Below are 27,227 nucleotides of genomic sequence, written 5' to 3' on the forward strand. Positions count from 1 at the left end.
TTTAAAGCTCCTCAGGTGACTCTAATGTGCAGCAAATTCTGGGAACCCCAGGGCTACACAGAACAAATACCCATCCACAGTCACAATAGACAGCAGATCCACCAAGTTACACACCACAAAGCCAAAGTTCATCAGAAGTGAAAAAAGTCTCCACAAACTGAGTTTCAGTTAGGGTTAAAAACAGAAAAAAAGAAACCGGTATATATGAAAACATTCTCCATTTCTGCCAACCTATTCCAATGAAAAAACACAACTTTCACCCCATAAAAGCCATCACACCAAACAAGGATCTACCATGGTTGACGCCACACAGTCTCAAAAGCACAGAGCTACCAACACAGTACCAGCCCTGGACCCTGGATGGACTTCTTCACCTTCATTCTCCTCCTCAACACAAACCTGAATAAGTTAAAAAAAAAAAAAAGGTGATATTAAGAAGCCTAAGTATCATGGGTTGAAGGAATAAAATTTACTGAAAGAAAAGAGAAATAAATAGTGCCTTATGAAGGCTGAAGGACTGTCTTCTCACAACTTCTATTCTTTAACAGATCTTTTTGCAAGGATGATGGAGAGACTGTTTAGGATGATCAAGACATGGCCAGTTTCTAAAGTTATCAAGTTTGTAGAGAGACTTTATTTTGCGATTTCAATGTATTATACTAAACAATTACTCTATGACAATTTGCAGTACAAAGAGAATTAGGATCTTTACAAAATGTTTTTTTTTAATTGTACTTTATCCCTGATTAGTTTTGATTTCTGGCCTACTAAAGAACCCCTACTTGGAGTCTTGTCTCCCATCCTTTGAGACACCAAAAAAGATACGTCAATAGAACAATTTACAGTACAAAAGAAAGGGCAAAAAACTTATGTTAATGAACATGTGGTAAACTGAACGTGATTACCCTAATTATCTGTAGCTGAAGCATGCTGGAGCCACATGACTTAGCACCTACTTTCTCAATCGGTGATTTCTTGCTTTGCTCATTTCCTTGCATAGATTTTGAACACCCCTCTTCTTTATGTGCTCTCTTTGGTTGGTTCTGCTTCAGCTGTTGAGCCCATGATGTTATAGATTTACTATTTAAAAAGAAAAAAACAAAATACTGCTCTGTAAATGCTGTCCTTCACAAATAAAACTAAACACTAGTAGATACCATGTCAGTGGAAAATGCTTCGAGTTGTTTTTCTAATGGCAGAGAGAGGATGGATGCTTATGGATTCACATTAATTTCTTTTTACAGTGTCTTATCATTAAAGGCAAAATGAAGAAAAAGACGGACTGGCAGTGATTAACAATACATATAGTCCGTAGCCATGGAACAGCTACCACAGTGGCCCCTTCAAGCACTAAGTATATCTCTACAGTGAAAGCATATTTATTTAGATCAGGGGTCCCTCTAAGCCCGTTAGGAACTGGGCAGCACAGCAGGTGAGCGGCAGACAGGCAAGGGAGCAAAGCCTCATCTGCACCACCCCCCACCCCTGCAATTCATCTTCCGCAAAACCCGGTCCCTAGTGCCAAAAAGGTCGGGGACTGCTGATTTAGATGGCCTTATAATTATACTTATGGGTACCCAAGATTTGTGTTGCTACAGCTGAATACCTTACATTGGATGACATATTTCAGAGATTTAAACTGAACATAATTTTAAGTGATTATCTGCTTTACAAACATTCAGCCAAAATTTCTTTTACTAAAAAGTCTCCTGGGTCAATCAAAATGTCATTTAACTTACAAAATCTCTTCTTATATACAAAAAACATAAAATTGAGTTTGCTTGTATATAATTTTTGGTTTTAAATTATATGAACATGTGTGACAAAATTCCACTGTTGATATATATAGTCCTATACCCTAATTTTCAGCAAGTTGGTAGTGACTAGAAAATATAAAAGGTATTCTTCTGGCAAGGCCTTCACTTTAAGAGCTTTAGTAGTCTTATAACATTGTAAATGGGAAGACAGATGTCATTAGCATACAGTGTGCTTTGTTAATTTCAATGTTCCACAGGCAGTAAGTAAAAGAATTTGATAAAACTGACGTCCAAACACATCTCATTCCAATTAAAAGGAGCTGTATTTACTAAACATGTTCAGCTTATTATAAATGCAACAAACAAGTCAAACTCCCTTCAAGTGTTGGAGAAATTCTACTTACTTATTTGTTTTTCCACTGTATACTTCCGAAATCTTATTTTCATCAAGAAAACTGTGTTCAAATTCACTGGGGAAAATGGGAATATCTTCCTTTAAAGATGCACAGAGCTCTTCATTTGTATGTATATAAAAACTCTGGTTTTTCACACCCTCTACAAGTGATTCCATCGGCACCACCGGCGCTCCGAACTGTCCTTTAGAAACCTCCGCGTGCTCTGTGAACTCTTGAGTATCCTTAGATTTGTAGGTATTTAGTTCTGAGACACAAAAGGTACCATACCCACTGCTCACTGAGCTACTATCCACATTGCAGTCTGGTTGTGACATGGATGTTTCTTGCTGCATTTCAGGTTCTTTAGACTTGGGATAACTGATAACAGATTCATTTCTCTCACTGTTTTCAGAAGAAAAACCCACTTGACTTTCTGAAGATATTTGTTTGCTTAAAGAACTTCTATCATAGGAAGCCCAGGAAGCATTATTGGTCTGTAACTTGACTAAATTTTTTATCTCCTCCTGTATACGCTGAAAATAAAAAGTTACAGATTTGGCTAAGAATGTATGTTAAACATCACATAAATGTCTTGAAAATAGTGTGTTTAAAAACAAGAGATATTACTCTAAAGATAACACATGTGCATTATATTTAGTTGATAAACAAAACTAATATAAAGAATTAACTAAATTGGGGCCTCTTGCCTTCTGAGATGGCCCACACTTTGTGGAGTTTCTCCCAGGGCTGCATGCTGTCTACGGAATGTGTACCTCTCTAAATGAATCCACTTCTTACCTATCACTTTGTCTCTCACTGAATTCTTTCTGCGACAAGACGTAAAGAACCTGAGCTTCTGTAAGTCCTGACACGAGAAACTAAGGCCCCCACCAGGTGGAGGATGGAATGACGATGCTGACCCTCTAGACTTCAATCAACTAAAGCTTGGACTCTAGACCTTTGTCCCAACTCTATGCTGAGTTCTCCTCTGCTCAAGCCCCCTCATGAATACGCATGTACCCTCAGTTTAAAACTTCCCCAATTTTGCAGTTCCAGGAGACACTGCTTTGGGAAAAGATCCCCGGTGTTCGCCTTACTTGCTGCAAGTAATAAATCCTTTCGTCTCCCACAAAGGAAAAAAATGAAAGAATTAACTGATGGGTTCTTCTGCAAATTTTACAATATAAAACAAGAATCAATATAAAGAACAACTCACTTGAATTTGGTTGTGGAACAGTTCCTGCTGGGCAACTATCTGCTCTTGGCATTGTTTTTCCACCAAATTGAATAGCTGTAACCACCTGGTCTATTAAATTATAAAATATTTTAGTTAAATATAAATTTTTAACCTAATAGTTCACATAAATATTCCTCCAGTGGGAAAAGACCTTTTTAAAATGTATTTTTAATGTAAAAATTATAAGTTAAATTAGTTATAAGACTATATTTGCAAAAGTATGTATGCAAAAATACTAGGACAGGCCTGGGCACCCCTTTCTTATGTTACCTGTGGTCTGGGTAAATTTGAAGATCTGAGTAAATTTGATTTTTCAAATGGCATCTTAATTTGATGTCATCTGCTACCATTTCTGATTAATCAAGAACTGCTTGCTAGTAGCTGTACTTTACATTTGTCTTAAGTACTTCTTCTTTTCCTCATAACAGCTAATGGTTTTCTTAAACACTAATCTGGGCCCGGAAAAAGAATCCCACATCTTAAAACAATAAATAGTTTGGTATTATGAGAATCTGACCCCTAACTTAGTTGTTCTTCAAGTTAAAAAAAAACCCTTTTTAAAGTCAGATATTAAAGTGTTTTAAAGCACTGCAGCTGAAAAAGAGTGAAAAAATGACTCTGGAAAGACTGTGGAAGTGACCTGTAATTCCTTTCACAGCCACTTTTAGGTCCAGATCCATCCTGACCTGCGAGAGTAGCTAGTGCTCTTGTAACCAGACCAGGCCGAAACACGGCAAGAGAAGGGGGCACGGAGTTCTCCCAAGGCTGAATTCAATCTAAAGGCTGGTCTACTTTCAGTAACAGACCGTGTGTAACAACATACAATGTCAACAGTAGCTACCACGACAACCGGCTTCCCTGTTTGAAATCTTTCAGTGTCTTTCCACTCTGGTCATTCCCTACAGGGCTCACACACACCTCCCAGCTGCATCTCAAGTCCCTCTGTCCCTTTCTCGACACACACCGGCCTCACTGGCCTCCTTCTGTTCCCTGGACATTTCAAAACTGTCTTCCGCCTCACAGGTCTCATACTTGTTGCACCCTCTACCTGGAAAGCTCTCTCCCCAGCTCTCAACATGGCCGGCTTCTTCCCATCCTGCGATTTCAGCTTAATTATCATCTTCTCTCAAAGAGTTTCCCAAATCATCCTTAGAGTCACTCTCTTTCTTGGAATCCTGTTTAGTCCCTTCAGAGCATTTACCACAATCAGGAAGTATCTCTTTGTTCACTTGGTTAACCTATCCATCTCCCACCCCTGCCTCCACTCCATCTCCAGCACCTAGGACCCAAGGCCAAGAGTGGGCACTCAGACACACAGTCTAAATGAGGGTGTAACAATGGATACTGCAAGCTGAACTTTTCTTGATATTATAGACTACAGAATCCAGAGACCCTTCAGGTTAATGCTGAAAGCCACTTAAACAACAGAATTAAGTTGAAACCTGTATAATAGTATTAAGGTAAAGGGTAGAAGACCTCAAGACTAGACAAGGAAGCCTTAAAACGAAATATGATGGTACAGATAGGATGTGTGAATTCTAAACCAACTGACTTCAGGATGAGGTGGACTAGATCAAATCGGGTCCCTTACCTTCTCAGCTTATAGTGTACAGTGCCTTATATTAATCAAGACAAGAAAGAAATAATCAGGCAACAGGTTTCTTATTAAGGTATACCCCTATGCCTTTAGCGGTTATTTTTAACCTGATAAAGTTATTATTCATATAAAATTAAACTATAATAATGACAGAATAACAATTTACTTAACGAAAAACAGCTTCATAGTATGTGAGACACTTGATATTAATCACATCCTTATCATCATTTTCTTATTTAGGATACAAGTGAACAGAGTTCATACAGGCTATAAATTGGGGGAGATTTTGTTTTTCCAAGTCAGATTTTATTGTTAATGTTTTAACTTTAATTAAACTAATTTAAGAATATTATTAATTCTGTGAATAACACTACACGCTTAATTATTAAGAAGTGCTATTATTCATTTCAAACTAAAATGATTTATACTACCTGCATTTTACGTATTGTTGGAGGATACAGGCACCTAATTACAGTTTTCCCCTTCGTGCAGTTACCTGAATGGGACTGCTACAGTCTGGTTGTCTGGTCTGGCCTGGTAAATATCCCATGGGCTTTCTCCTAGGTCTGCCTCCCACCTCTCCACCAACAACCTGTGTGGTCCTGCACAAGTAAATTTAATTTCTTTATGCCTTAGTTTCCTAATTTATAAAATGGGAATAACAACACCTCATATGTGGCTGGGAGGTCTAAATTTTAAATTTAAATATGATGCATGTAAAGGAGTGATCTCAATGGGGGAACAATATTTTTAAAATCTGTGAGGTCACGGTTGTCACAAAGATAGCATTTAGTAGGCAGGGTCCAGGGATGCAAATCACAGGACAGTCCCCCACAGTAAAGAACTGTCCTGTGTCCATCTTATATTATAAAAATTATACATATTTTGCACAGTTTTCAAATCACCAAATTGTCTAGGAATGCCATGTTTCAGAACTTGCTCAGAAACTAGTCACCATTTCAGAAAATCGTGTCACCAGCTGCAGTGCTGGATCACCAATAAGAGGCAGCTGTGTCTGTAACCCTCTGTGCTGACAGCTGCTGTATTCAGGGTAAGTCTACACAGAGGTAAACACTGGACTGCTTCATTATGTTTCCTAATGTAGACATGCCTGAGCATTTATATATTGATACTTACATACTACCTTATTATAAATAACTATCCTTTACATCACAGTTAGGACATTATATTGATTTTTTTGAAGCAGATACAGGCAGGTTATATTATCTGAATCTCATTTCAGGGCAATATAAATTGATGTTATTTTAAAAACTGTTATAAAAAGAAGGCTTTGGGTCCAATAAGGTTGAATACCACTGACAGAAAGTATTTAGTATACTGCCCGGCAAATACTCAATAATTATCACATAACTATTACTATTATATACATAATCAGTAGTGCTAAATAGTTAAAATAGTAAAATAATTTAAAGAAATTAATGACGTGCTTTAAATTTTTCTTACAATCACAGAAACATCAGCAAGTACTTAAGATTGTATTAAAGTATTTCTATGGAAATGTATTAAAAGATTCTTTCCTGATCAAATAAAAATATATAACCTTCCCAAGTTTAAGCAGTGATAAACTTAAGAATGCCAGAAAAGCAGTTTTGTAAAGGAATTCTAAAGAATCAGGTCATCCCCAGATCTCTTCCAGAGCTCTGTGGAGGTTTCGTTCCTTATTTTAATAATGTAGATTAGTTTCTTATAAGTGGTAGAAATCAGACAAATGTTACTATTCCGAAAGAAAGCTGTAAACACGAAATTCAGGGAAGAGTCAGGAATAAGACTTGCACCATCCTTACCCTCCCACTCTTGCTAAATCACTACCCTAAAGCATCAAAGGCTTTTATTTTCGTAGGCTACAAAAACACACAAATTCAAGAATGGTTACTGAAATGGACAAAAAAGTAATATTTCATATTCTGAAAAAGTAAGAAATAGCTTAAGCATCCGTGAATAATCAATTATATGCCTATATTATAAAAATTAAGTTGTCAATTAATACTAAACATAAAAATAATCCGTTAGATCACAAAAGAAAGGGCAGAAAGAAACTGGTTCAAATGTTAAAGGGTGTAAGTAGCTGGTTGATATTCTGGCTTGTAATCATCTGTGTCTTAAATTCACAAATATATTCCAATTCTGATTTAAGATGTTGATTTCAAAGACTAAAAATAACAACTTCTAGTTAAGAATGAATTTGCCAGAAGTCAAGCCACATTGAGGCAATGCCTGATTTTTTTTAGAAGCATTATCAATTCAGGCATTATAAGCTAACGAGTAAGTATACTAGGGGAAGCATTTCATAAAACATTCCATTATTATTTACATCATTTTACAATGGCATTTTATAGGTCTTCTGCATTAGCACATACTGACTGTTATATGGGAGAAAATAGTATAAAAACTTAAAACTCAGTTTTCAAGTTTGCCATAAGTCATTTTTATAACTCCAGTGATCGTGGATAATAAATATAAGTAATTACACTTGGGGGTGGCTGAATTCTTAAACAAATAAACTCTTATTCCACTTATTCTACATTCTGAAAAATAACACAAATTATAGTTTTAAAATGATGATTAACATTTAAAACAAAATCTACCGCTCACTAAAGAGTTTAATAACAACGTTTCACACATTTCTACAAAGCATTACCAACTCTAGCCTTGGAAAAGTCTATCTTGGGCATTATTGCCTGAAACAAAATTTACATGTAAGTAGCCTTTTTAACTGTTAAATTTTTATATCACAATTTGACCTATGGACGAAAGAAAGAACGAATTGACCTGAACAACTGATATAAGCCAATGCAGCACAGCTAAATGCGATAACGTATGAAACAGAAGCCTTGATTTATAATCGGAGCACTCAAAATATTTCAAAGTGGATTTAGGTTTTACAAAATGATGACAATTCTGTATAAGTTACTTTAAAGATCAGAATTAGTAACATCAATAATTTTGGAATTCTCACTTTTCTGAACAAAGGCAATATTTTAGTTCATGCTTAAAATATAAGTTAGCACATCTAATCACTAATATATTGTTACAACATACTTTTCATGATTTCTCGTGTTCATTCTATATTGTTTCCTAATTAATACACTTGACCACTTTATTCTAGCAATACCTTAAGTATCGTGCTCTTTAGGATATAAACTTCTAATAATTTAGAGTTTAGTAGAGGCATATTTATAAATAGAATTATATTCTTAATTTCAAAAATAAAACAAAACTAGATACCTCACAGTTTTTCCAAAGTTCCGAATCAGTCTTTCCACTGTTTTGTAGCTCTTGCATTAAAGAGGTTAGGACTTCAACTGTACCTTGAATTACAGATGGTCTGGTCTTCCCTGAGAAAGAGGATACCCCATTTGTACTAAGGTGGGGACTACTTCTGTTGAAACATAAATAATTCAAATGGTTTTCTTCATTCTACCAAAGTGTTGAATAATTCAGCAGTTCAAGATTTAGCAGAGCAGCACAAAACTTCTGATATCTAATCCTTCTTAATGGTACCTCATTTGCTGAAAATCTGATCACAAGTTTGTCCATGAAAGGAAAATAGCAGTGAAAAGACAAGATAGCACTTAATTGTATTTCTAAGAACACAACAGAAAGACCTTCTTCAGAAGTGAGAGAACACTCCCAAGTACAGCAGAAAATAAAAGTTTCTGCTAAACAATAAGAAAAATTCTAAGCTACTCTGATTTAAATTCTTCCGGAGGTTGGCTTCACCCCACTTGAAGAGCAGCCCTTTATTGTGATGGAGATTCTTTCTCCATTGCTCAGAATTACAGTCAAGTCTTCTTAACTGGATCCCCCTAATTTGGTGTGATAAGCGATGCTTATCTTTGCATTGTCTTTGAATCAAAGTAGTGCCAAGCAAATTAGCAGCAAATATTCAGGACTTATTTAGCCTATTCAGTGTGTAAAATAGCACTGATTCTTTCCAGGAGCACTGCTTTTCCAAATCTGAGATGAGTTTCTTTCAGATTTGTTTTATAAAAACACAAGGCATAATTAGGGACATTAAAATTTATTTAAATTCCAACCACTGAAAGGTCACTTTATTTATTGATACTCTGTTTTGTTTCACAAACAATTTGTAAAAAAGAGGACACTAATGAAAATAACAGTAAAATAAACAGGATCAGAGGAAATATTAATAAAAATTCAAGGGAAAGAACATAATATGTTGTCCATTTAGGTTTTAATATACAATTATAGTTGTGTAATAATCAAGTTTAAATTTGGCCACTTTAATTGCCAGTCACAATGAAAAGGGAGATGGTTCAGTTACATAATTTTCATTAGAAAGGCACATTTAAGTTCCTGCAAACAAATCAAACACTATGTTCCAAAAGGGTTTCTTCTAGAAGCGGGTTTCAAAGGGGCTGCCAAATGATACAGGAAACGAAAAGCGTGGCCAACATTCAGGAAGTGGGTATAGATTACGATGGCAAACATTTCTGAACCATGTCCCATGCTTTTTTTTCTTCCCCTTTCTACCCTACTTTAATTTATGCTTTCTCCTTTTATTTTATATGTTCTTGTAAGCTGCTTTAAATTCCTTCTGAGGAGGGCAAAGAATTAACAGATTAAGGAATTAATTTATTTAAAATACACAATTTCTTCAAGACCTATTCCTATGTATAAATTTGCTCCTTTACCGGTAGCCCCAGACTGTTGTGTTTTTGCTTTATTGTACCTGCTTTTTATACGTGATCTCCTCTCTAATGGTCCCTGCCTCTTTGCGGTTTTTAAGCGACTATAAATTTAGAAACCAAATAATCAACCTGTCAGACTATGTACAAAATGAGAGTAAACAGGCTGTGATTAAAAACAAACCCAATATGGGATAGTTTAAAAAGAAAATGCATAAACGCATTGTTTGATCACATCTATTTTGTCAACTCAGAGCCTGCTTTTTTGCTTACTTCCTAGTATTCAACTTTAATTGCTACTTTCCAGATTGGTGAGGTATTTCTGCAATATGAAACATTACTTGTCCTCTTAATTTCAAATGGAGAAACAATATCTAAGCAACTAAATTTTAAAGATATGCTTGTAACTTACCAAAAACAAAAAAAGTGTAAAGAAAATTACAACTAGCAAAACAAATTTTTTTTTCACAATGTTCCCCATGCAAAAGTACATCTCTGGGAGAAATGAAAAACATGAAAGGATTGAAACTATTCTTAACTTAAACAACTGTGCTTGAACTGTTCCTGATCACAGTTTTGGGGTTTTTTAAATGCAAATCAGTAACTATGACACTATTTGGATAAATTGGCAAACTATGCAAATAAAGTTATTCTGATTTGTCATTACATTAAAAAAATCTATCCCATTCTTACCTATTAGTATTTAAGTTCAGTCCAAGAGAATGGGGAGAATTTTTTATATCAGATTCTACAGAAGATGAAGCTTTTTGTACAGGTTTCCCCAAGTCAAAATCTTCCATAGTGTACAAAAATTGTTACACTCTCTCATTTGAAAATGTAGGCTCTTGCACTGTTTGAAGAAACTGAATCTGAGTCATCTTCAGATGCTTCATCGTCTACAGGCATTTTCAGTTGCTGACATTCAGAACTATGAAATGTCCACAGGTCCCAGGAGAGTCTGAAAATGAATGAGGAACAAAATGCTATTATAAAAAGCCATTAAACCTAGCAACTGTCTTTTCCAAGACTTCTGAAACCTTGATCTTATTATACAAATCTACGTTAAGGATAGCAACATTACTCATTAATAGCCCAAATTCAGAAACAACCCAAATGTCCATCAACTGACGAATGGATAAATAAATGTAGTATATCCATATAATGGAATATTTTTCAGTCCTAGAAAAGAATAAAGTACTGATTTATCCTACAATGTGGATAAACATTTAAAACATTATGCTAAAGGGAATTCCCTGGCTTCCTAGTGGTTAGGGCTCAGAGCTTTCACTGCCATGGGCCCAAGTTCAATCACTGTGCGGGGAACTAAGATCCCGCGAGCAGCCCACAGTGTGGCAAAAAAAAAAAAAAAATGCTAAGTAAAAGAAGCTCAATAAAAGACTTCATATTGTATGATCCCATTCATACAAAGTGTCTACAGTAGGAAATCCACAGAAACAGAAAGGAGATTAATGGTTGACAGGAGCTGGGAGGAGAGAACAGAGCGACCAAACTGAGTATGGGGTGTCTTTTTAGGGAGATGAAAAGTTCTAGAATTAGACAGTGGTGATGCTTGCACAACTCTGTGAATATACTAAAAATCATTGAAAAAATAAAAATAAAAAAATAAAAATCACAACTGCACACTTTAAAAGAGTAAATTTTATGGTATGTAAATTATATCAATAAAAAATCTACTGTAACGGTGATCTGCAGTAATATCTTTTCAGGTAATATTTCAAAATGTTATGTGCTTAATAATCAAGGTTCCAGACACAATTCTACTATGAAACAATTGGAATACTTACTGACACATACCGTGCTCATTCCTTTAATAAATTCTACCAAGTATCCATCCTTGTTGATTTATACAGTGAATAGATAAATGGGAACTACTTAGTATTTAATTTGGTATTGAAAACAGCCAATTAAACTGTTAACAATGGTTGTTTCCCCACTGGCTGGAAGGTGGTGGTGGAAGGAATGCATTTTGTACTGTATACTTTTGTACTCTACGCATGTTATTACTTCTTCAAAAATAAACTATTTGCCAGGTGCACTAACATTTAACTGCAACTAGACATACAGAGGTAAATTGGCTATAACAAGTCAAACAGTATGCCTCCTTCTTAAGGAATTCATGTACTTAAAAAAAAAGCCAGAGAGTAAGGGAGAAAAAAAGAATAAAGAAAACCTATGCTGCTTACAAGATGGAAACTTTAGGGGGTGCAATAGAGGATAATTACCTATTATTCTGGTTTCTCTAGGTTCCCACTTTCTAGGGCCTGGTTTTTACAAAGCACAACCTTGAAACCATCAGCTCATAAAGGAACCATTTCCTTCAGGGACAGGTGTGAAGGCCAAGGGTAACCGGAGAAATAGATTTCTCCCCAGTGACTCAGACCATCACCAAAGACAAATGGGGTATTGAAAAAGTCAGGGGCTGCACCTTCTATCTGGCAGCGAAAATACCTGGATTCAAATCACCTCGCTCTTCCATCGGGAAAGCACAAGCTCTCCAGGGACGCGGATCTGTATGCAACCCCATCTATTATTTCCCCGTTGAGTTAATCCGGATGCAGTAGATCCAGATGGATCTTGAAAAGCGACGATGCGTCCCCAGCTGGGGGTGGCGAAGGGGGGAGGGGCGGGGGATAAATTAAAAAAAAAAAAAGATATACGATGCAAAATCTTAAGAACCTGATGGAGAATGGATATGAGAACAGAGACTTTTATATCGCCAAAAAACAAAACATGACGCTTTTGATGCCCCCAGCTCCTAGCAGAAAAAAAGGAGTTAGGGGGTAAAGGAACGACTTATGGGGGTCTGCTGGGAATATAAAAGTTAACTAGGCGTTCTGCTACGTTGGGAGCCTGAGAGGGGGAAAGAAGGGATGATTTCAGGTTTTGAGACCAGATCCTGACACTCTTGCGTTCACAGCCAGACCGCAGCGGCCGCCGGCGGCTCTCGGGTTAAAGCAGGAAGGCGAGGGAGAACCCACGCAGTTCGCCTAAACTGTAGACAAGGGGGAGGCCGGAGTTAAAAACCACTGGTCCCACAACGACAAACATGATTCTCAAAGTATGCCCAGGAAGCTGGTTGAAAAAAAGAGAGAAATCCCTCAAGCCCCCCGCCCCTCGGGGAGAAGTGTTCAGCGATTGGGCCGCGCGGGTGTCACTCAAGGGCACCGAGGCTAGAAAAGGCGTACGGCCGCGGGCAAAGCCCCCACACGCTCGCGGGCGCTGCGGAGACTTCGTCGCGTGACTTTCGTCTTCCCCCGCCCTAACCCATCGGCACACTCAGGGGTCCGCTGACTCGGTGTCTTCGACGTCGCGTCCCCTGTCCCCCGCGACCGGCAGCTCCCCGCAGGCCTCCGGCCGCTTACCTGGCCGCTTCTCCCACTGCCGATGTCAGGGTCGGGCGAGCGCCTCTCGCGACCGTTAAACTCGAGGGAGCGTGCGCGCGCCCGGCGTCTTTGTTGCGATTGGCAGCTCGGAAGGGGGCGGAGACGGCCGAGCCGCGGCGCGCGCGCGCGCGCGTCGCCTTCCCTGGTCCCGTCCCCCAGCTCTCACCAAAGAGGGAGGTCCGACGCCCGGGAAAAGAGAGGGGGCGGGGCTTCTGATAGTTCTCTCGTCTGATTGGCTCTCTGGGAACCTGCTGCTACTACGCGGGAAAGAAACCTCAGCTTACCGCATGCGCAGTGCGTAAAACAGGTCTCCGGTCTGCGAGGGGAGCCGCGGCAGGAGCACGGCGCGTGCGCAGGTGCGGGAGCGCGTTTGCGATGCAGCTCCTGCGACGGTTCCGCTTTCCCGAGAACGTTGGGGGCGGGAGGCCAGTCTTGAGGTCAGGTAAGCATCTGCGGAGAAGCCTGGCACCCACACGGTTGCCCACGATTGTCAAGGGCTCTGCAGACAGGACTGGGAGCTGGGATCCCTGAATTTCCCCGTTTGCGACTCTGAGTCGCGCAGCCCCATTGACCCGAGGCCCCGCTGGCGGGAAGGTGAAGCCGCCCGGACACCTGAGCTACGTTTTCCCTGTACCCGGTTTACCCTAGGCTCGTGGGGGTCGGCACTGGGGCTCTTCACGGACTGGGGTTGGGGGGGCGGCGGCGGGAGGAGAGCCCACCGCTGTGGAGAAAATAGTTCCACCGCGGCCCGAGGACAAATGGAACGATGCCCATTTACTTGCTCGGCAGAGCCTTAGGGAGCTGTTAGCACGCAGCTGGGCCCCTTTTAGGCATCGTGGGTGTTTTGCCCTTGCCAAGCCTTTCGAAGGACCACAGAGAACCCGCGTCCCTCCCCGTGGGCCCCCAGCCCATCTCACACGCACGGGTCAGTCCGCGTTTTTCAGACGAAAGTTCCTTAACCTTTAAGGTCCTTCTAGCTCTTAGATTTCCCTCCGAGTGTCCAGAGCCCGCAGTGAAGGGACTTGGCCAGCCCTGTCCTTAGGTGTGCCTGAGAAGCCAGGATGGAGCAGATGTTATTTGCCCTTGGAATAACAAATCTGCCAAGAGGCATTTCATCTGATCTGAGCCTCCTACGAATACCTAACAAGTCTGTCTCAACAGTAAAAATTCAGTCTCTCCAAAACCCCATCTGTGTGTGGAAGATTCAAGCTTAAATAAATCGAAGCCTCCCCCCCAACTGTGTTAATCCACCAATCAGAACTATGTCCGTGTAATACCTAACCAAAATCAGATTATTTTTAAGCACACCGCTCTGTATTCAGCGACTATGCTTCAAGTCCACCCCAAAACAAAAACAAAACAAAAAGCAGTTTTATCACTAATTTCAGTTGGTTACAAAATCTATTACTTGAGATACTGTAGAATCTTGCACTCACACAAGGATGGGAAAGTGGATTCCTGAGACAGCTCCAGGCAAAGGGAGGTGTGTTTCCTTGCAAGAAGAATGTTAACCCCAAAACCAAGTACTAAAGATTAGTTCCCAACCATGCAAGACGTGGGAGATCATTGCTTTTCGCTTCGAAATCACATGGACTTTGTTTAGTTTGAGCGTGTTTTTGTTTGTGGCAATGTGATTTTAGGTAACTTTCAAAAAAAAAATCTATTCATGTCTTAATAAGCCAGCATGGGCAGGAGCTAGTATTCTGATTAAGTGAGTTATCTTGTTAACCAACCGATATGAAATATTTTAGTAAGGTTACTCACTTTATTTTTTAATTTAGGTTAAGCTCTTTGGTAGGGTCTTAATTTTTACAAATTCAGAGTGGAAATTGCCTTTGACTAATTAGAGAGAAGCTTTAAAACAGCTAGTGAGGAGGTTTTTAAAGTCCATAGAAGTTATTTCTGAATGTAGAAAACAGAAGTAGAAGGCTTCAGAAATTCAAGTGTATATTAAGTATAATAACCATCTAATTTAACCCCCCTTTCCTCACACTGGAGATCTTGGATTACTTGTATACAACCTTATACCACTATTTTATGCCTTTATAAGGGTGTGATTACCATATGATTTTATCATAACATCACATTGCTCAAGTATTCCTCTTTTGCCATCAAGGCTTCAAATTGACAGTTTTGAGTGGAGATCTTTCACTCTGATTGGGCTAAGATTCAGCAATAGTGGCCGCTAATTGTTTGAGGCGTTTAATGTGCTTTAACTAGGGTGTTACTTTATTATGTCATTCATTTTTATAACCAAACAGCTTGTCATGGCTGGGGGTTGAGGGAGGGCACTTCTCCACAGCAAAAATGAGGAACTCTAAAATTTTATGGCTTAACCATTGAACATGAAAAGGAATGATCAGGTGTACATTTAAATATGACTTTTTTCATCTTTCCTGTCTTTCATGATTTTTCTTACTATAATAGATAATTCCTAAAGATCTCTATGTTTATTCCAGGACTTGCTTTGATGAAGGTAGTTTTTATCTTTCAATTTGAACCTGCTGGGAAGTCAAGCTATATTCTTGGCATCATAATTATCTCTTTGGCACCTGATTTCATAGACCACAATTATGACCTCACCAAACAGCATGTCTTCGGTCACTTCATGGTTTCCCAGTATTTCTTAAATTGGACCATACCAAATAAAAGAGTTTGCAGGTCACGCTCTAGATACCTTTTCACTGAGTTTCTAAAATGGAAGCCCATGAAATAATCTGTTTGCAGATTGGGCTTGCAGTGTTAGCCAGAGGTTCCTGAGCTTTGTAGTTTAGGGACCCAAAGCGCTACTAAGTGATTTACGTTTGTGGCAACGTGTACGATTCTTTTCCTAGGTGGTATTACCTCCATTTTACAGAGGCGGAAACGTGGCCAGAGTTGCACAGTGAGTAAATCATGGAGTCAAGACATTCACGCAGGTCACACTGACTACAAAGTAGTATGGCCTTTTAGGGACAAAAAGATAAGAGGAAGAGTCAAGAAGAGAAAGTAGAGGAAAATGAGCTGACACTTTTTAAGGAGCTGGGGAAGAACAAATCTGGAGATGTTATGAAAGATAAAGAAGCAACAAGAAGGTCAAATTTAGTTTAAAAAAAATGGAATACCTAATGTTCTTCCAAAATAAGTCTTCCTGAAAGATCCCACACAGTATGCATCCCTTCTTTTCTTTTTCTTTTTTTATAAATGTATTTATTTATTTATTTATTGGCTGTGTTGGGTCTTCGTTGCTGCACACAGGCTTTCTCTAGTTGCGGTGAGTGGGGGCTACTCTTCATTGTAGTGAATGGACTCATTGTGGTGGCTTCTCTTGTGGAGCACAGGCTCTAGGTGTGTGGGCTTCAGTAGTTGCGGCACATGGGCTCAATAGTTGCGGCGCACGGGCTTAGTTGCTCCGTGGCATGTGGGATCTTCCTGGGGCAGGGCTCAAACCCATGTCCCCTGCATTGGCAGGCAGATTCTTAACCAGTGCGCCACCTGGGAATTTCCGCATCCCTTCTTTTCTTTATTTGTATGAAATATTCAATACAATAACGTATTTGAACGTGCTTTGAAAACCTAAGTCCTAAACAAATACAAGACATCATTAATGGTAATAGTCTTTGAGACTTTTAGAGGAAAATGTGGAGTGTAGTTATTGCTGCTTTTTTATGTGTTTGTCTTATTTTAATAGTGTAGTTGATAAATTATAAAGTTCCTGTCAGATGCCATAAATAGGAGAAAATCACAATCTTGCACCCAAATAGAACAGGTGTAATTGTGGACTCCAAGTTTTCCGTTTAAAAAAAAAACTGAACAGGATGTTGGTATTGTATGAATTGAAAGCTGTTCTCTTTATCTACTTCATTAGTGTCTCTTGAACTGTGTAGCAGTAAGCCTATTAAATTTAGCCCAGACTCAGAATAGTCTCCTTTTGCTCTTGTCCCCTCAAATCAAGGATAACAGCTCTGTTGTCCTTTCCTGATGCATTGTGATTTTCTTTCTTTCTTTCTTCCTTTCTTTTTCTTTTTAATATTTATTTATTTATTTGGCTGCGCTGGTTCTCAGTTGCAGCCAAATAAATAAATCTTCGTTGCAGCATGTAGGATCTTTAGTTGTGGCATGCAGGATCTTTTTTTAGTTGCAGCATGTGGCATCTAGTTCCCCAACCAGGGATCGGACCCGGGCTCCCTGCATTGAGAGCTCGGAGCTTTAACCACTGGACCACCAGGGAAGTCCCCTCATTGTGATTTTCTTATTTGAGAAGTAATTCTCTGGAAACACTTACTGTGACTGAAAGATGCTTTATCTCCAGTGTAGAACCCCCAGCCTAGGAAATGACAGGGTCTGTTTCAAGCCTGAGCCGAAGTTCCCAGGGGTTCCGACTGGGGAGGTGTTCCAGCTCTCGTAAGGGTTTCAGGCAGTGAGAAGAGGAGGCTGAGCTGCATGCAGAAGGGAGAGAAAGGTCTGCTTTATCTTCACCCCTGTTTGGCAGGGAGCATCAAAACTCACGTATGAAGCATAGATTATTATGAAGCATTTCTCAGAAAATCACCCTCTCACTTAGCTTCTGGTGCCATCAGCTGGCCATTTTGTCTTTTTAAAGCTCACTCTGGTCCTTCACCATTGATTAGGTCATTGTTTTTGAGGCCTATTTTATCTCCTTATTCGGGAGGGGGAAACAAGACCATGACTAAGCAGGTAATCAGCACTCCTGACTTCTGGTCTCAACTTCTTAAAACATTATAAAGATAAGAAACAACAGCTCTTTTTTTTTTTTTAATAAACTTATTTATTTTTATTTATTGGCTGTGTTGGGTCTTCGTTGCTGCACACGGGCTTTTTCTAGTTGCTGAGAGCGGGGGCTACTCTTCATTGCGGTGTGCAGTCTCCTCATTGTAGTGGCTTCTCTTATTGTGGAGCACGGCCCTAGGTGTGTGGGCTTCAATAGTTGCAGCACCTGGGCTCAATAGTTGTGGCTCACGGGCTCTAAAGTGCAGACTCAATAGTTGTGGTGCACGGGCTTCGTTGCTCCGTGGCATGTGTGATCTTCCTGGAGCAGGGATCGAACCCGTGTCCCCTGCATTAGCAGGCGGATTCTTTACCACTGCGCCACCTAGGAAGTCCGAAACAACGGCTCTTAAAAGTGTCTGTCCTAGCAGCTGGAAGAACTTGCAAACTCCTGTGTCCTTTGCTTGTCAAACTTCAGTGTGCCTCTGAATCACTTGAGGATCTTATTAAAACACAGGTTCTCTGGGACTTCCCTGGTGGTCCAGTGGTTAGGAGTCTGTGCTTTCACTGCCGAGGGCCCGGGTCCAATCTCTGATTGGGTACTAAGATCCCATAAACCTCTTGGCGTGGCACCCCCCCCCCCCCCCCACCAAAAAAAAAAAAAAAAAACGAAAAGCAAAAAAACCAGGAGGTTCTCATTTAGAAGGTCCCGAGAGTCTTCATTCCTGACGAGCTCCCAGGTGGTGCTGTTGCTGTTGCTCTGTGGACCACACTCTGAGAGCAGGATTCCAGAGCTCCCTCATCCACTGCGGTAGCCACGAGCAGGCATGGCTAGTCCAGACGGACGTGGGCTGTAAGTGTGGCCACACCTCAGATTTTGCAGGCCTCATGTAAAAAGAAAATCTCAATAATTTCTTATATTGGTTACATGTTACAGGTTGCTTTTTACTATTTTTAATGTGACTATTAGAAAATGTAGAATTTTACATGTGGCTTGCACTGTATTTCTGTTGGACAGTGCTGTTCTAGAACATTAATATAATAGAAGCAACATTTCTGATGTTCTTTTTTTCAGGTGACCCAGTTTCTCAATCCGCTTGTGACCACTTCAGCCTGCTTTTTCAGCTCAACTCGATATTCATTTAATTCTTTTCTCTTCCTCTCCTTTACACCTTCTCCATCTCCAGCAGTGCCACCACGGTCATGGGGCCCTCATCCAGCAGTCAGACGGTCCTAAGAGCTAGGATGGCAGGCAGCAACCTCCTCACCTGGGAGCTGGCTAGAAATGCAGAGGCTCAGGCCCCACCCGACCTAATGAGCCGTATCCTATTTAACAGGATCCCTAGGGGATTTGTCTGTGTGTGAAAGTGAGCTTAAAGCACCCCATTTCAGCAAATCTCCACATCTGTTCCTTCAGTTAGTTTGGATGACATTTCTGCAAGGTTAATAAACCGTGAAACTTGTGGCTAAGAGAAACTAGTGCTCTACCTTTCTAAAAAATACTTAAACAGTGAATTTTAGGCAAATGGCATCCAGAAGGTGGGTCCAGAGTTGAAATCCTGTCTTCCACATTCAAATATCCTCTCTCTGTCTCAGAGACACAAAGGCAGTAGCATCCCCTTACCACTCTCCAGAGCATTTGAGCTGTTGGTGAAACAAGCTTCGCCTCTCTGCATCTTCTTTAAATCTGTGAATGGTTTTTTGTTTGTTTTTTGGTTGTGTTGGGTCTTCGTTGCTGCGCAAGGGCTTTCTCTAGTTGTGGCGCACGGGCTCAGTTGCTCCGCGGCATGTGTGATCTTGCCAGGCCAGGGATTGAACCTATGTCCCCTGCATTGGGTTCCACCACCAGGGAAGTCCTAAATCTGTGATTGTTTGCTCTGGTCACAGGCCACGTTCCAGAGCTGAGCCTGGCATCAGTCTCAGTTTGGGTTGATTGTGGAAGCCAGAGAAGGGACTGTGTGCCGGCTGGATCCCATCAGGAATAAAAGCACCTAACAGGGTGCAGCTTCCAAGTCCCAATAACCAGCCCTCCGGGTGCCTGAGGGGCACAGTGAAGTCTGAGAACCATTCCGGGCTCTGGCATGTATCTTACTCACAGACGTCTTAATTCCTTTTACGCTGCAGGCTCATTGGAGTCATCAAGGCCCATGCCTGGCACATAGTAATGTTGAAAATATTCATTGAACAAATTAACGTTCCCTGTTGTAAAGGCATCAGCCCTGTTATCTCTCACTTGATCAAGTGAGAGAGAGCGGCTTTAGCCTAAGTTGCAGTCAGCTGTTTAGTGCAGACACCATCTCCCAAGGAAAAGCAGAGCCGAGGGGACTCAGGGTAGAGCACCAGCCCGGGCCTGAGGCCACACTCAAGGAAAGGAATCAAGGCACGCTGTCGTGACTGCTGGTTTCCCCTTATTCACACCGCCTGCTACCATTTTTCTCTTTCTTTAATGTCACGATGAGCTCTAATTGGAGCTGCTTTTCTTGTTCCTGAAAGACTTTGGGTTGCTCTGTGGGTATCACAAAAACTGAAATCCAATCCATATTCTTCTCTGGGCTTGGGGGAAGTGGAACCACGGGTGTGTTTGTCATTTTTATCCATCGTTGGAGTAGAGCCAGAGCTCCAAGAGATACTAAAAGTATTTGGAATCGTCCGATTGGCCGTTGGAATTAGCTGTTAAACAAAGCAGCCAGTAACTGAACACTGGGGACCGTCTTGAACTCCAGTTGGGTGGGAGACCTTCCTGTGTGTGTCAGCCCTGAACTAGGACAGAAAGGTAGATTTGAAACTCAGTGGGCTGGTGACAAAGCAGCTGATAAAAGCGCTCTCCTCTCCGCCCTTTGTCTGGGAGTTTCACCCTCTCAGACCTGCTTCCTTTCTTTGTCGCTGCACTGTGTTCCACTGCTGTCCTGCCTGGTCAGATTCACTAACGGAAGAGAAGCCCCAAGAGAGGTACCGGGCTCCTGTTCCATGAACCTAATCCAGGGGCTAGCCACTGTCTGATACACAAAGGGCTTCTGTTCTGTGGATTGAAAGCAGAAATGAGGGGAGGGAAATTTTGGATATCGACTAAGTCTCCTTCACCTCGTCATTTATAAGGGAGCGGATTCTTTGTCGTAGAGATTTCAGAGAATGTGCCTGGGTTTATTTTTATCTTTTCCTGAAGATACTTCTGACGTATTTCACACACAATAAATTGAACCAGTTGTTTTTGTGTTTAATTAATTAACATTTATTGGCTGCCTTGGGTCTTCATTGCTGCACGCAGGCTTTCTCTAGTTGCGGAGAGCGGGGGCTACTCTTCAGTGCGCGGGCTTCTCTGCGGTGGCTTCTCTTGTTGCTGAGCACGGGCTCTTGTGCCTGCACTGGCAGGCGGATTCTTAACCACTGTGCCACCAGGGAAGTCCCTGAACCAGTTTTTAAAGTAGCACTTTCACTGGCATACTGTGTTTCAAAATATTTCCCTTGGTAGCCATGGAGCACCTTACGAGCCACCACCACCTTAATCATCACCCAACTGGACTGACGGAACTTGCTGAAAGTCATACTTTTCACCAGGCCGATATGAGTTTGGACCATGATGTCAGTTATTGGATTGAAAACTAGCACTGGCCTAAGGCTTGAAAAGTATATTTCATTATATTTTCTATAGAAACTGTAGAGATAGAGATGAAGCATACTGTATTCACTCTAAAAATGACCGGTGTCTGTCAAATCAAAGAATTGCCTGAATTATCTCAAAATGCTCTCCCCTTTTCCACCTCCATATCTGTGTGACATTGAACTTTTTTCATATACTTCAACCCAAATAATGTACTGCCACAGATTGAGTGTAAGGTCAAATATGAGAATCCAGCTATCTTCTATTAGGCCAGACATTTAAAATTTTTCAAAAAGGTGAGGCTTCTATTTTCGTTATTAACTGTTTTGTTCTGGAAAATAGTTATTTTCATTAAAATATATTATTTATGTTAACGTTAAAAAAAAAAAAATGACCGGTGTCATCTGTAATGATAACTGAGATAGGCACTTGGATTTCAAATAACAGAAAATACACATATTTACAAGAAAGCAACACCTACTGGCATGTGTCTGCATTAAGCTCATCTAGGGATCAGTGCTGCGCTCTGCGGATATTAGCCATCAGAACTGCTGGTAAATGAGCAGAGAGAAACCTAGTGAAATAATTTGGTGGATGTTGTTACTTTTGGCTGAGGAAGCTGGCTTAGGTAAACTAGTTTGTACCTGTGTTAGAGACCAGTTGCCATGAGCTAGAATTTACAAGGTTTGAAGTGGTAAAAGAAGCTTTTTAGAGCCTCACAGGAAGCAGTTGTTAAAAAGAGCAACACGGGACTTCCCTGGCAGTCCAGTGGGTAAGGATCCGTCTTCCAATGCAGGGAACACAGCTTCAATCCCTGGTTGGAGAACTAAGATCCCACATGCCACGGGCAACTAAGCCTGCGGCGCTCTGGAGCCTGTGCGCCACAACTAAGACCCAACGCAACCAAATAAATACATAAATACTTAAAAACAGCAATACATCTGTTTTTAGTGCCTACATAATCCCCAGTCAAGAAGTACATTTGTAGTTCCCCAAATCCACCTGGGTGACAGGGATTTAGCTAAAAACCAGTCTCATGCCTTCAGAGGTATCAACAACATCCTTTCCAGAATAGTGTTTTCTCTGATTTTAGTCTAAGCCTGTGTGGGATGCCTGGAGAAGGCTTAGTCCCATTTTCCAGAGGAGAAAATGGGTCAAAGTTGTGACTCCCCTGACTGTTCGCATGGGGAGTATGTAGATCTCTGAAAAGGGGTAAAACCTTTCCGATCCTCTGCCTTCCTCCCCTCGAATAAAAAGCAAAGGCCTGTGCGAGTCACCACATCCTCATGGGTGTTATTCTGTATACATCTGTCAACTAAGATGGTTCAGCCTCACGCTAGTCTGGAGTAGTTAGTGAAATCTCTTGTTCAGCCCCTCTCACTTTCTTCTTGAGTATCTTCTCCGACTAGACTGTGAGTTCCAGGAAGACAGCATCTTGCTCTCTTGACCTCATGTCACTCCCTGTACCTCGCCTGGTACTTTGAACCTAACAGGCACCTTCATAAAAATCGGTTGACTTAGTAGTTCTAAGGATGAGTACCAGTTGGATCATGTGATTGGCAGTGCTTCTGAGGGAACAGATGTTCCTATTCAAATCCATGAAACTGGAAACATTAAAAAACAATCATGACATTGATTGATAGTGATATTTACTGTCAGACTGTTTAAGCTCAGCTATAAAATAGACTATCACATACTGTCATCTTCCCATTTTGAATTCAAAGATTCTCACACACTTAAATAATGTCACTTGACTCCAATCCTAATTCTTGCTTGATGTGCTATGTAATATTTCCTTATCAGATTACAGCCCTGTTCTTTTGAGTTTCTGCTCAAAGCCTCTCCTTCCTGAGAAAACAGCACCTCTGGGTGCTTTGAAGATATTTTTGGTCCATTTTAAGAAAATATTTATCAGCTGGCAGGGCACATACAGCTGAGAACACAGTAGACGATGCAGGGCCGGAGAGGGTGTGTGATGCCGAGTATCGTGTCTGCTCTAATTTTCTAAATCCCCTGCCTGCCAGATGGGTGGTCATCATCTGAACGGGTTCGTAAAAGGTGATCTTAGAACCTGAATTATAACCTTGAAAGCACACAAGGCTGAAGGGCTGTCCTTTCTGTCTGATTCAGGTCCTGGGCAGGCAGAGCCTCGTGCTATGAGCACCTCGATTCTGTTCCAGTTTCCTGCCCTGCTGACCAGAGTGTGCACAGTGCCCTGGGGACTCCGGCTCTGCCAGAAGCCGCCGCTCTCATCCCCTGGAACAGCGGTTGCTCTGGTCCAGGCGGCAGGCAAGAAGGACCGCCCCGCTCTGCTCTCCCTGGATGAGAGTGAACTTGAAGAGCAGTTTGTAAAAGGACATGGTCCAGGGGGCCAGGCAACCAACAAAACAAGCAACTGCGTGGTGCTGAAGCACGTCCCCTCGGGCATCGTCGTCAAGGTAGAGGAAGGAGGCCACGGGGGTCCCTGGTTGCTCCTGAGTGAAATGTGTTCTCACCATGGCCCCAGCAGTAGAGGGGGGGACTGTAGATCTCGTGCCCGGCCCCAAGTGCTCTTCCCAGGCAGAACCTCCTCAGGAGCCTCCTTCCAGGATCCTTTGCAGCCATGCTCTTATCGCTGCTGTCCTTGAACCTGGCAGGCCCCACAGTGCTTGTCAAGCCACTGGGCTGCAGGGTGGCTGCAGAGAGCGGTGTGCTTCTGCCACGGGCTCCGGCCCCCGGGCAGCACGCGGGCCCATGCTGTCCTCCAGCAGGCTCAGCCCTCAGCCACCTGGCTGATTACTCAGATGGTCGCACCCTCCATGCCCCTCCTTCCCCTCTTTGGTACATGTCAGTGACACCTACCCTTCTGGAGAAGGACTGAGGGAGGTAACTGAGGGAAACCGATTTCAGCCCTCAGAAGAAAAACGCTGGGCATAGCTGCCTGTAGGCGTCTTCCTGCTGAATATAAAAAAGCAACCTCTGATCAGACTATCGCCAGCTGTCAACATACTCTGAACCTCTAAGAAATGGTACAGTGCTTTCTCCTGTTTCCTGGTTTGGGAGTGGCCCCAGGCCTCTCTGGAACTGTCAGTCCATCCCACATCTCCAGGGCCCTGAAGGCAGCACAAGCCTTGAGGCGCAGCGGAGAGAGCAGAGGCAGGTTTTCATACACCAGTGGTACCTTTAGCAAGTACTTAAATATCACGTGAGCACATGGCCACCCTGTTCTGAGCAGCTTCACATTTGCGTTAACCCTTAATCCTCACAAGCCCACACTCATGATGTAGAACCTGAGACACAGAGAGGTTCCCACAGCTGCAGGAGTCAACCCAGATGGAACCCAAAGTCTGTCCCTAACACCTGTTCTTCGCTGCCACGTTTTTGAGCCAAGAGCACATAAGTTAAAATCTTAATCATTTTTCTTTACCTCCTTGACAAAAGTGTCATTCATGAGCAACAAATAAAATTTTGAAACCTGACATAGTTAATTTGTTTAACCTATTTTATATAACTTACTCCAAATTTGCTTTTAGCGCTATTCTTTGACCCTGATTTCACAGAATTTCTTTTATCAAATAGCTTTGCAAGGCACTTGCCGGTAATAACGGAGATATCATGTAACAAATATTATGGTTGAGTAATAACAAAGAGGCTATTTTCCTCTTTCAGACAGAACTTTATGTTTATAAAAGGGGCACACACAAGTCTTGCTTAGACATACTGGTTGATGTTTTCAAAATTATTTTGGGACTTTAAGCTATTTGAAGGCTATTGTTACTTCTAAACAAAACAACACTCCTAATACTGGAATAGTCACAGTGAAAGCCGCATAATAGGCTCGGGTGTGGGACTGGGCGGGGGCCGAGCAGAGGCAGGAAAGGGTACGGCCTTTGTCCTGTCACTGACCGGTTGGGACTCCTGACGCGTGGCTTTGCCTCTGTGGGCCTGACCCCTCTGTAAAGGGACTAGGTTGAACTGAATGATTCCTGAGGTCTGCTCAGAACACACCGGCTTTCACATAGTGAAATGTTATCTCTTCCAGTGCCACCAGACTAGATCCGTGGATCAAAACAGAAAGCTAGCTCGAAGAATCCTGCAAGAGAAAGTGGATGTTTTCTACAATGGTGAAAACAGTCCTGTTTACAAAGAAAAACGAGAGGCAGAGAAGAGAAAACAAGAAAGGAAAAAAAGAGCAAAGGAAACCCTAGAGAAAAAGAAACTCCTGAAAGAACAATGGGAATCAAGTAAAAATGTGCCCGGAGAAAGGACTGCAGGTTCTGACTGAGAGCACCTGCCGATGCCTCCAGGGATGGCGGCCGTGAGCCCCACCGCCAGCGCGGCTGTGACGGTGCTTTCAGAGGAGAGTGTGTGCCCGGCGCCAGGGACAGCAAAGTTTCTAAGCGGCAAACTGGTGAACAGCGATGCACACTTTGAGAATAAAACTATAGAGAAACACGAGGAAGTCATCAGTGTAGAAGGACAGGGTACTTTTCAGCGGGGGAGGAAAGGCTGTCATTGTGACAAAGGGCTTAGATGGGCTTCTGGGCGGCTGCAGAGTTCTGCTTCTTAACCTGGACAGTAGTTAGATGTCACCTTTTGGGACTTCCCTGGTGGTCCAGTGATTGAGGCTCCACGCTTCCAGTGCAGGGGGCACACGTTCAATCCCTGGTCAGGGAACGATCATGCCATGAGGTGTGGCCAAAAAAAAAGGAAAAGAAAAAAAAAGTATGTCACCTTTTAAGCTATAGATTTGTGTGACTGTGTCTTGTTTTATTATCAAAAGTTAGAAATGAAAATTTTTTGGGGGGGCTGCACCGCGCAGCTTGTGGGATCTTAGTTCCCCGACCCGAGAGTGAACCCGGGCCCTCGGCAGAGAGAGCACAGAGCCCTAATCACTGGACTGCCACGGAGTTCCCAAATGAAAATATTTTTTGAGAAAAAGCATTAATATTAGTAACGGACTCTTTGTGGAAAACTATAGAACTGAGTCAAACAATAGCCTTGCCCTTGTCATCTGCTGGGAGGTCACTGCTCAGTGATACGTAGATGTCAACTTAATGTCAGATGAAGAGAATAAAAGAAAACAAGATGGCAAATGATTTACAAAGTAGCACATGACTTGCCCATTTACCCCATTAGATTAATAGACTGTGTTGACAAGTAACCTCTCTGATGTGGAAATACACACATTATTCTCTGTATGTTGATTTACAAGTAGTAAGTTTATAAGAGATGAGGTTTCAAAAACCTGATGTTTGTGTGGGGCTTCCTAGGTGGTGCAGTGGTTAAGGATCCACCTGCCAATGCAGGGGACATGGGTTTGATCCCTGCTCCAGGAAGATCCCACATGCTGCAAAGCAACTAAGCCTGTGTGCCTAAAAATAAAAAATAAAAACCTGATGTTTGTGAATTTGCTTGATACCATCCCTCAAGCCAGATTTGACCTTACAGATTACTTGGGGGTTTTTAGGCATGGTTAGTAGCTTTGTTTGTTAGAACCCATCTGGCGTTTATGCATACAACTAGTAGGGAAACAAACCGTGAGGTGCGGAGGCCACTGTCAGACACTAGGTCTGCCTCATCATTGAAGACCAGACTGCATGCATCCAAATAAAATTACCTGTAAGGAGGCCAGGTAAGGCTCTTCTCACCTCAGAGTGGCCTGGTTTGGAAGCTTAGCTCTACGCAAAGGTTCTGGACCTCCTGGCCCAGTGTGCAGGGCCCTTCCGAGTTCCAACCTCCTTTTAGAAGGTAGCCAAGCGAAGTATCTGGAATGGTACACGAGAGACCGTAATAGTGGAAGGGAATTTGGGGAGCTTCAGATAAGAGGAACAGAAGCTTTAATTTCTGTCTCTTTTCTTGCACCCTTTTGAATTTCCTGTC

The 27,227-nt window shown here is 41.7% G+C and overlaps 2 protein-coding genes across 9 annotated transcripts in view; one reads left to right on the forward strand and one right to left on the reverse strand.

Moving 5' to 3' along the window:
* Positions 1–13,185, reverse strand: part of MPHOSPH9 (M-phase phosphoprotein 9) — a 52,879-nt gene extending 39,694 nt beyond the window's left edge. Inside the window, exons 1-7 of one of the 7 annotated variants that reach the window (XM_057746083.1) lie at positions 13,040–13,178; positions 12,126–12,276; positions 10,350–10,614; positions 8,233–8,386; positions 3,369–3,458; positions 2,162–2,685; positions 906–1,080 (exon numbers count right to left, since the gene is read on the reverse strand). In XM_057746083.1, the coding sequence (XP_057602066.1) occupies positions 906–1,080; positions 2,162–2,685; positions 3,369–3,458; positions 8,233–8,386; positions 10,350–10,456 (1,050 nt within the window). In that variant the 5' untranslated portion in view covers positions 10,457–10,614; positions 12,126–12,276; positions 13,040–13,178. Of the gene's footprint in view, positions 1–905; positions 1,081–2,161; positions 2,686–3,368; positions 3,459–8,232; positions 8,387–10,349; positions 10,615–12,125 lie in introns of all 7 variants that reach the window. The other 6 variants (XM_057746082.1, XM_057746086.1, XM_057746084.1 and 3 more) reach the window with 6 other exon arrangements.
* A 213-nt stretch (positions 13,186–13,398) lies between these two features.
* On the forward strand, positions 13,399–26,867 carry MTRFR (mitochondrial translation release factor in rescue). Of its 2 annotated transcripts, XM_057747251.1 has the most exons (4): positions 13,417–13,502; positions 15,895–15,944; positions 23,496–23,803; positions 25,387–26,867. In XM_057747251.1, the coding sequence occupies exons 3-4, from the start codon at positions 23,522–23,524 to the stop codon at positions 25,627–25,629; spliced, it is 525 nt and encodes a 174-aa protein (XP_057603234.1). In that variant the 5' UTR covers positions 13,417–13,502; positions 15,895–15,944; positions 23,496–23,521; the 3' UTR covers positions 25,630–26,867. The 2 variants fall into 2 exon arrangements, with proteins under 2 accessions (XP_057603233.1, XP_057603234.1); XM_057747250.1 differs by lacking the exon at positions 15,895–15,944 and having other exon boundaries at positions 13,399–13,502.
* Positions 26,868–27,227: the final 360 nt, after the last annotated feature.

This window comes from Hippopotamus amphibius, chromosome 8 (assembly GCF_030028045.1).
Source record: "Hippopotamus amphibius kiboko isolate mHipAmp2 chromosome 8, mHipAmp2.hap2, whole genome shotgun sequence".
In the NCBI taxonomy this organism is placed as follows: domain Eukaryota; kingdom Metazoa; phylum Chordata; class Mammalia; order Artiodactyla; family Hippopotamidae; genus Hippopotamus; species Hippopotamus amphibius.

Bases quoted from the DNA above. Each gene is read 5' to 3' on its own strand.
- MTRFR (XM_057747250.1), top strand. From the start codon at position 13,436: ATGCAGCTCCTGCGACGGTTCCGCTTTCCCGAGAACGTTGGGGGCGGG. The intron at 13,503-23,495 runs GTAAGCATCTGC...TGTCTGATTCAG, and splicing joins GAGGCCAGTCTTGAGGTCAG to GTCCTGGGCAGGCAGAGCCT. The intron at 23,804-25,386 runs GTAGAGGAAGGA...TATCTCTTCCAG, and splicing joins CCTCGGGCATCGTCGTCAAG to TGCCACCAGACTAGATCCGT.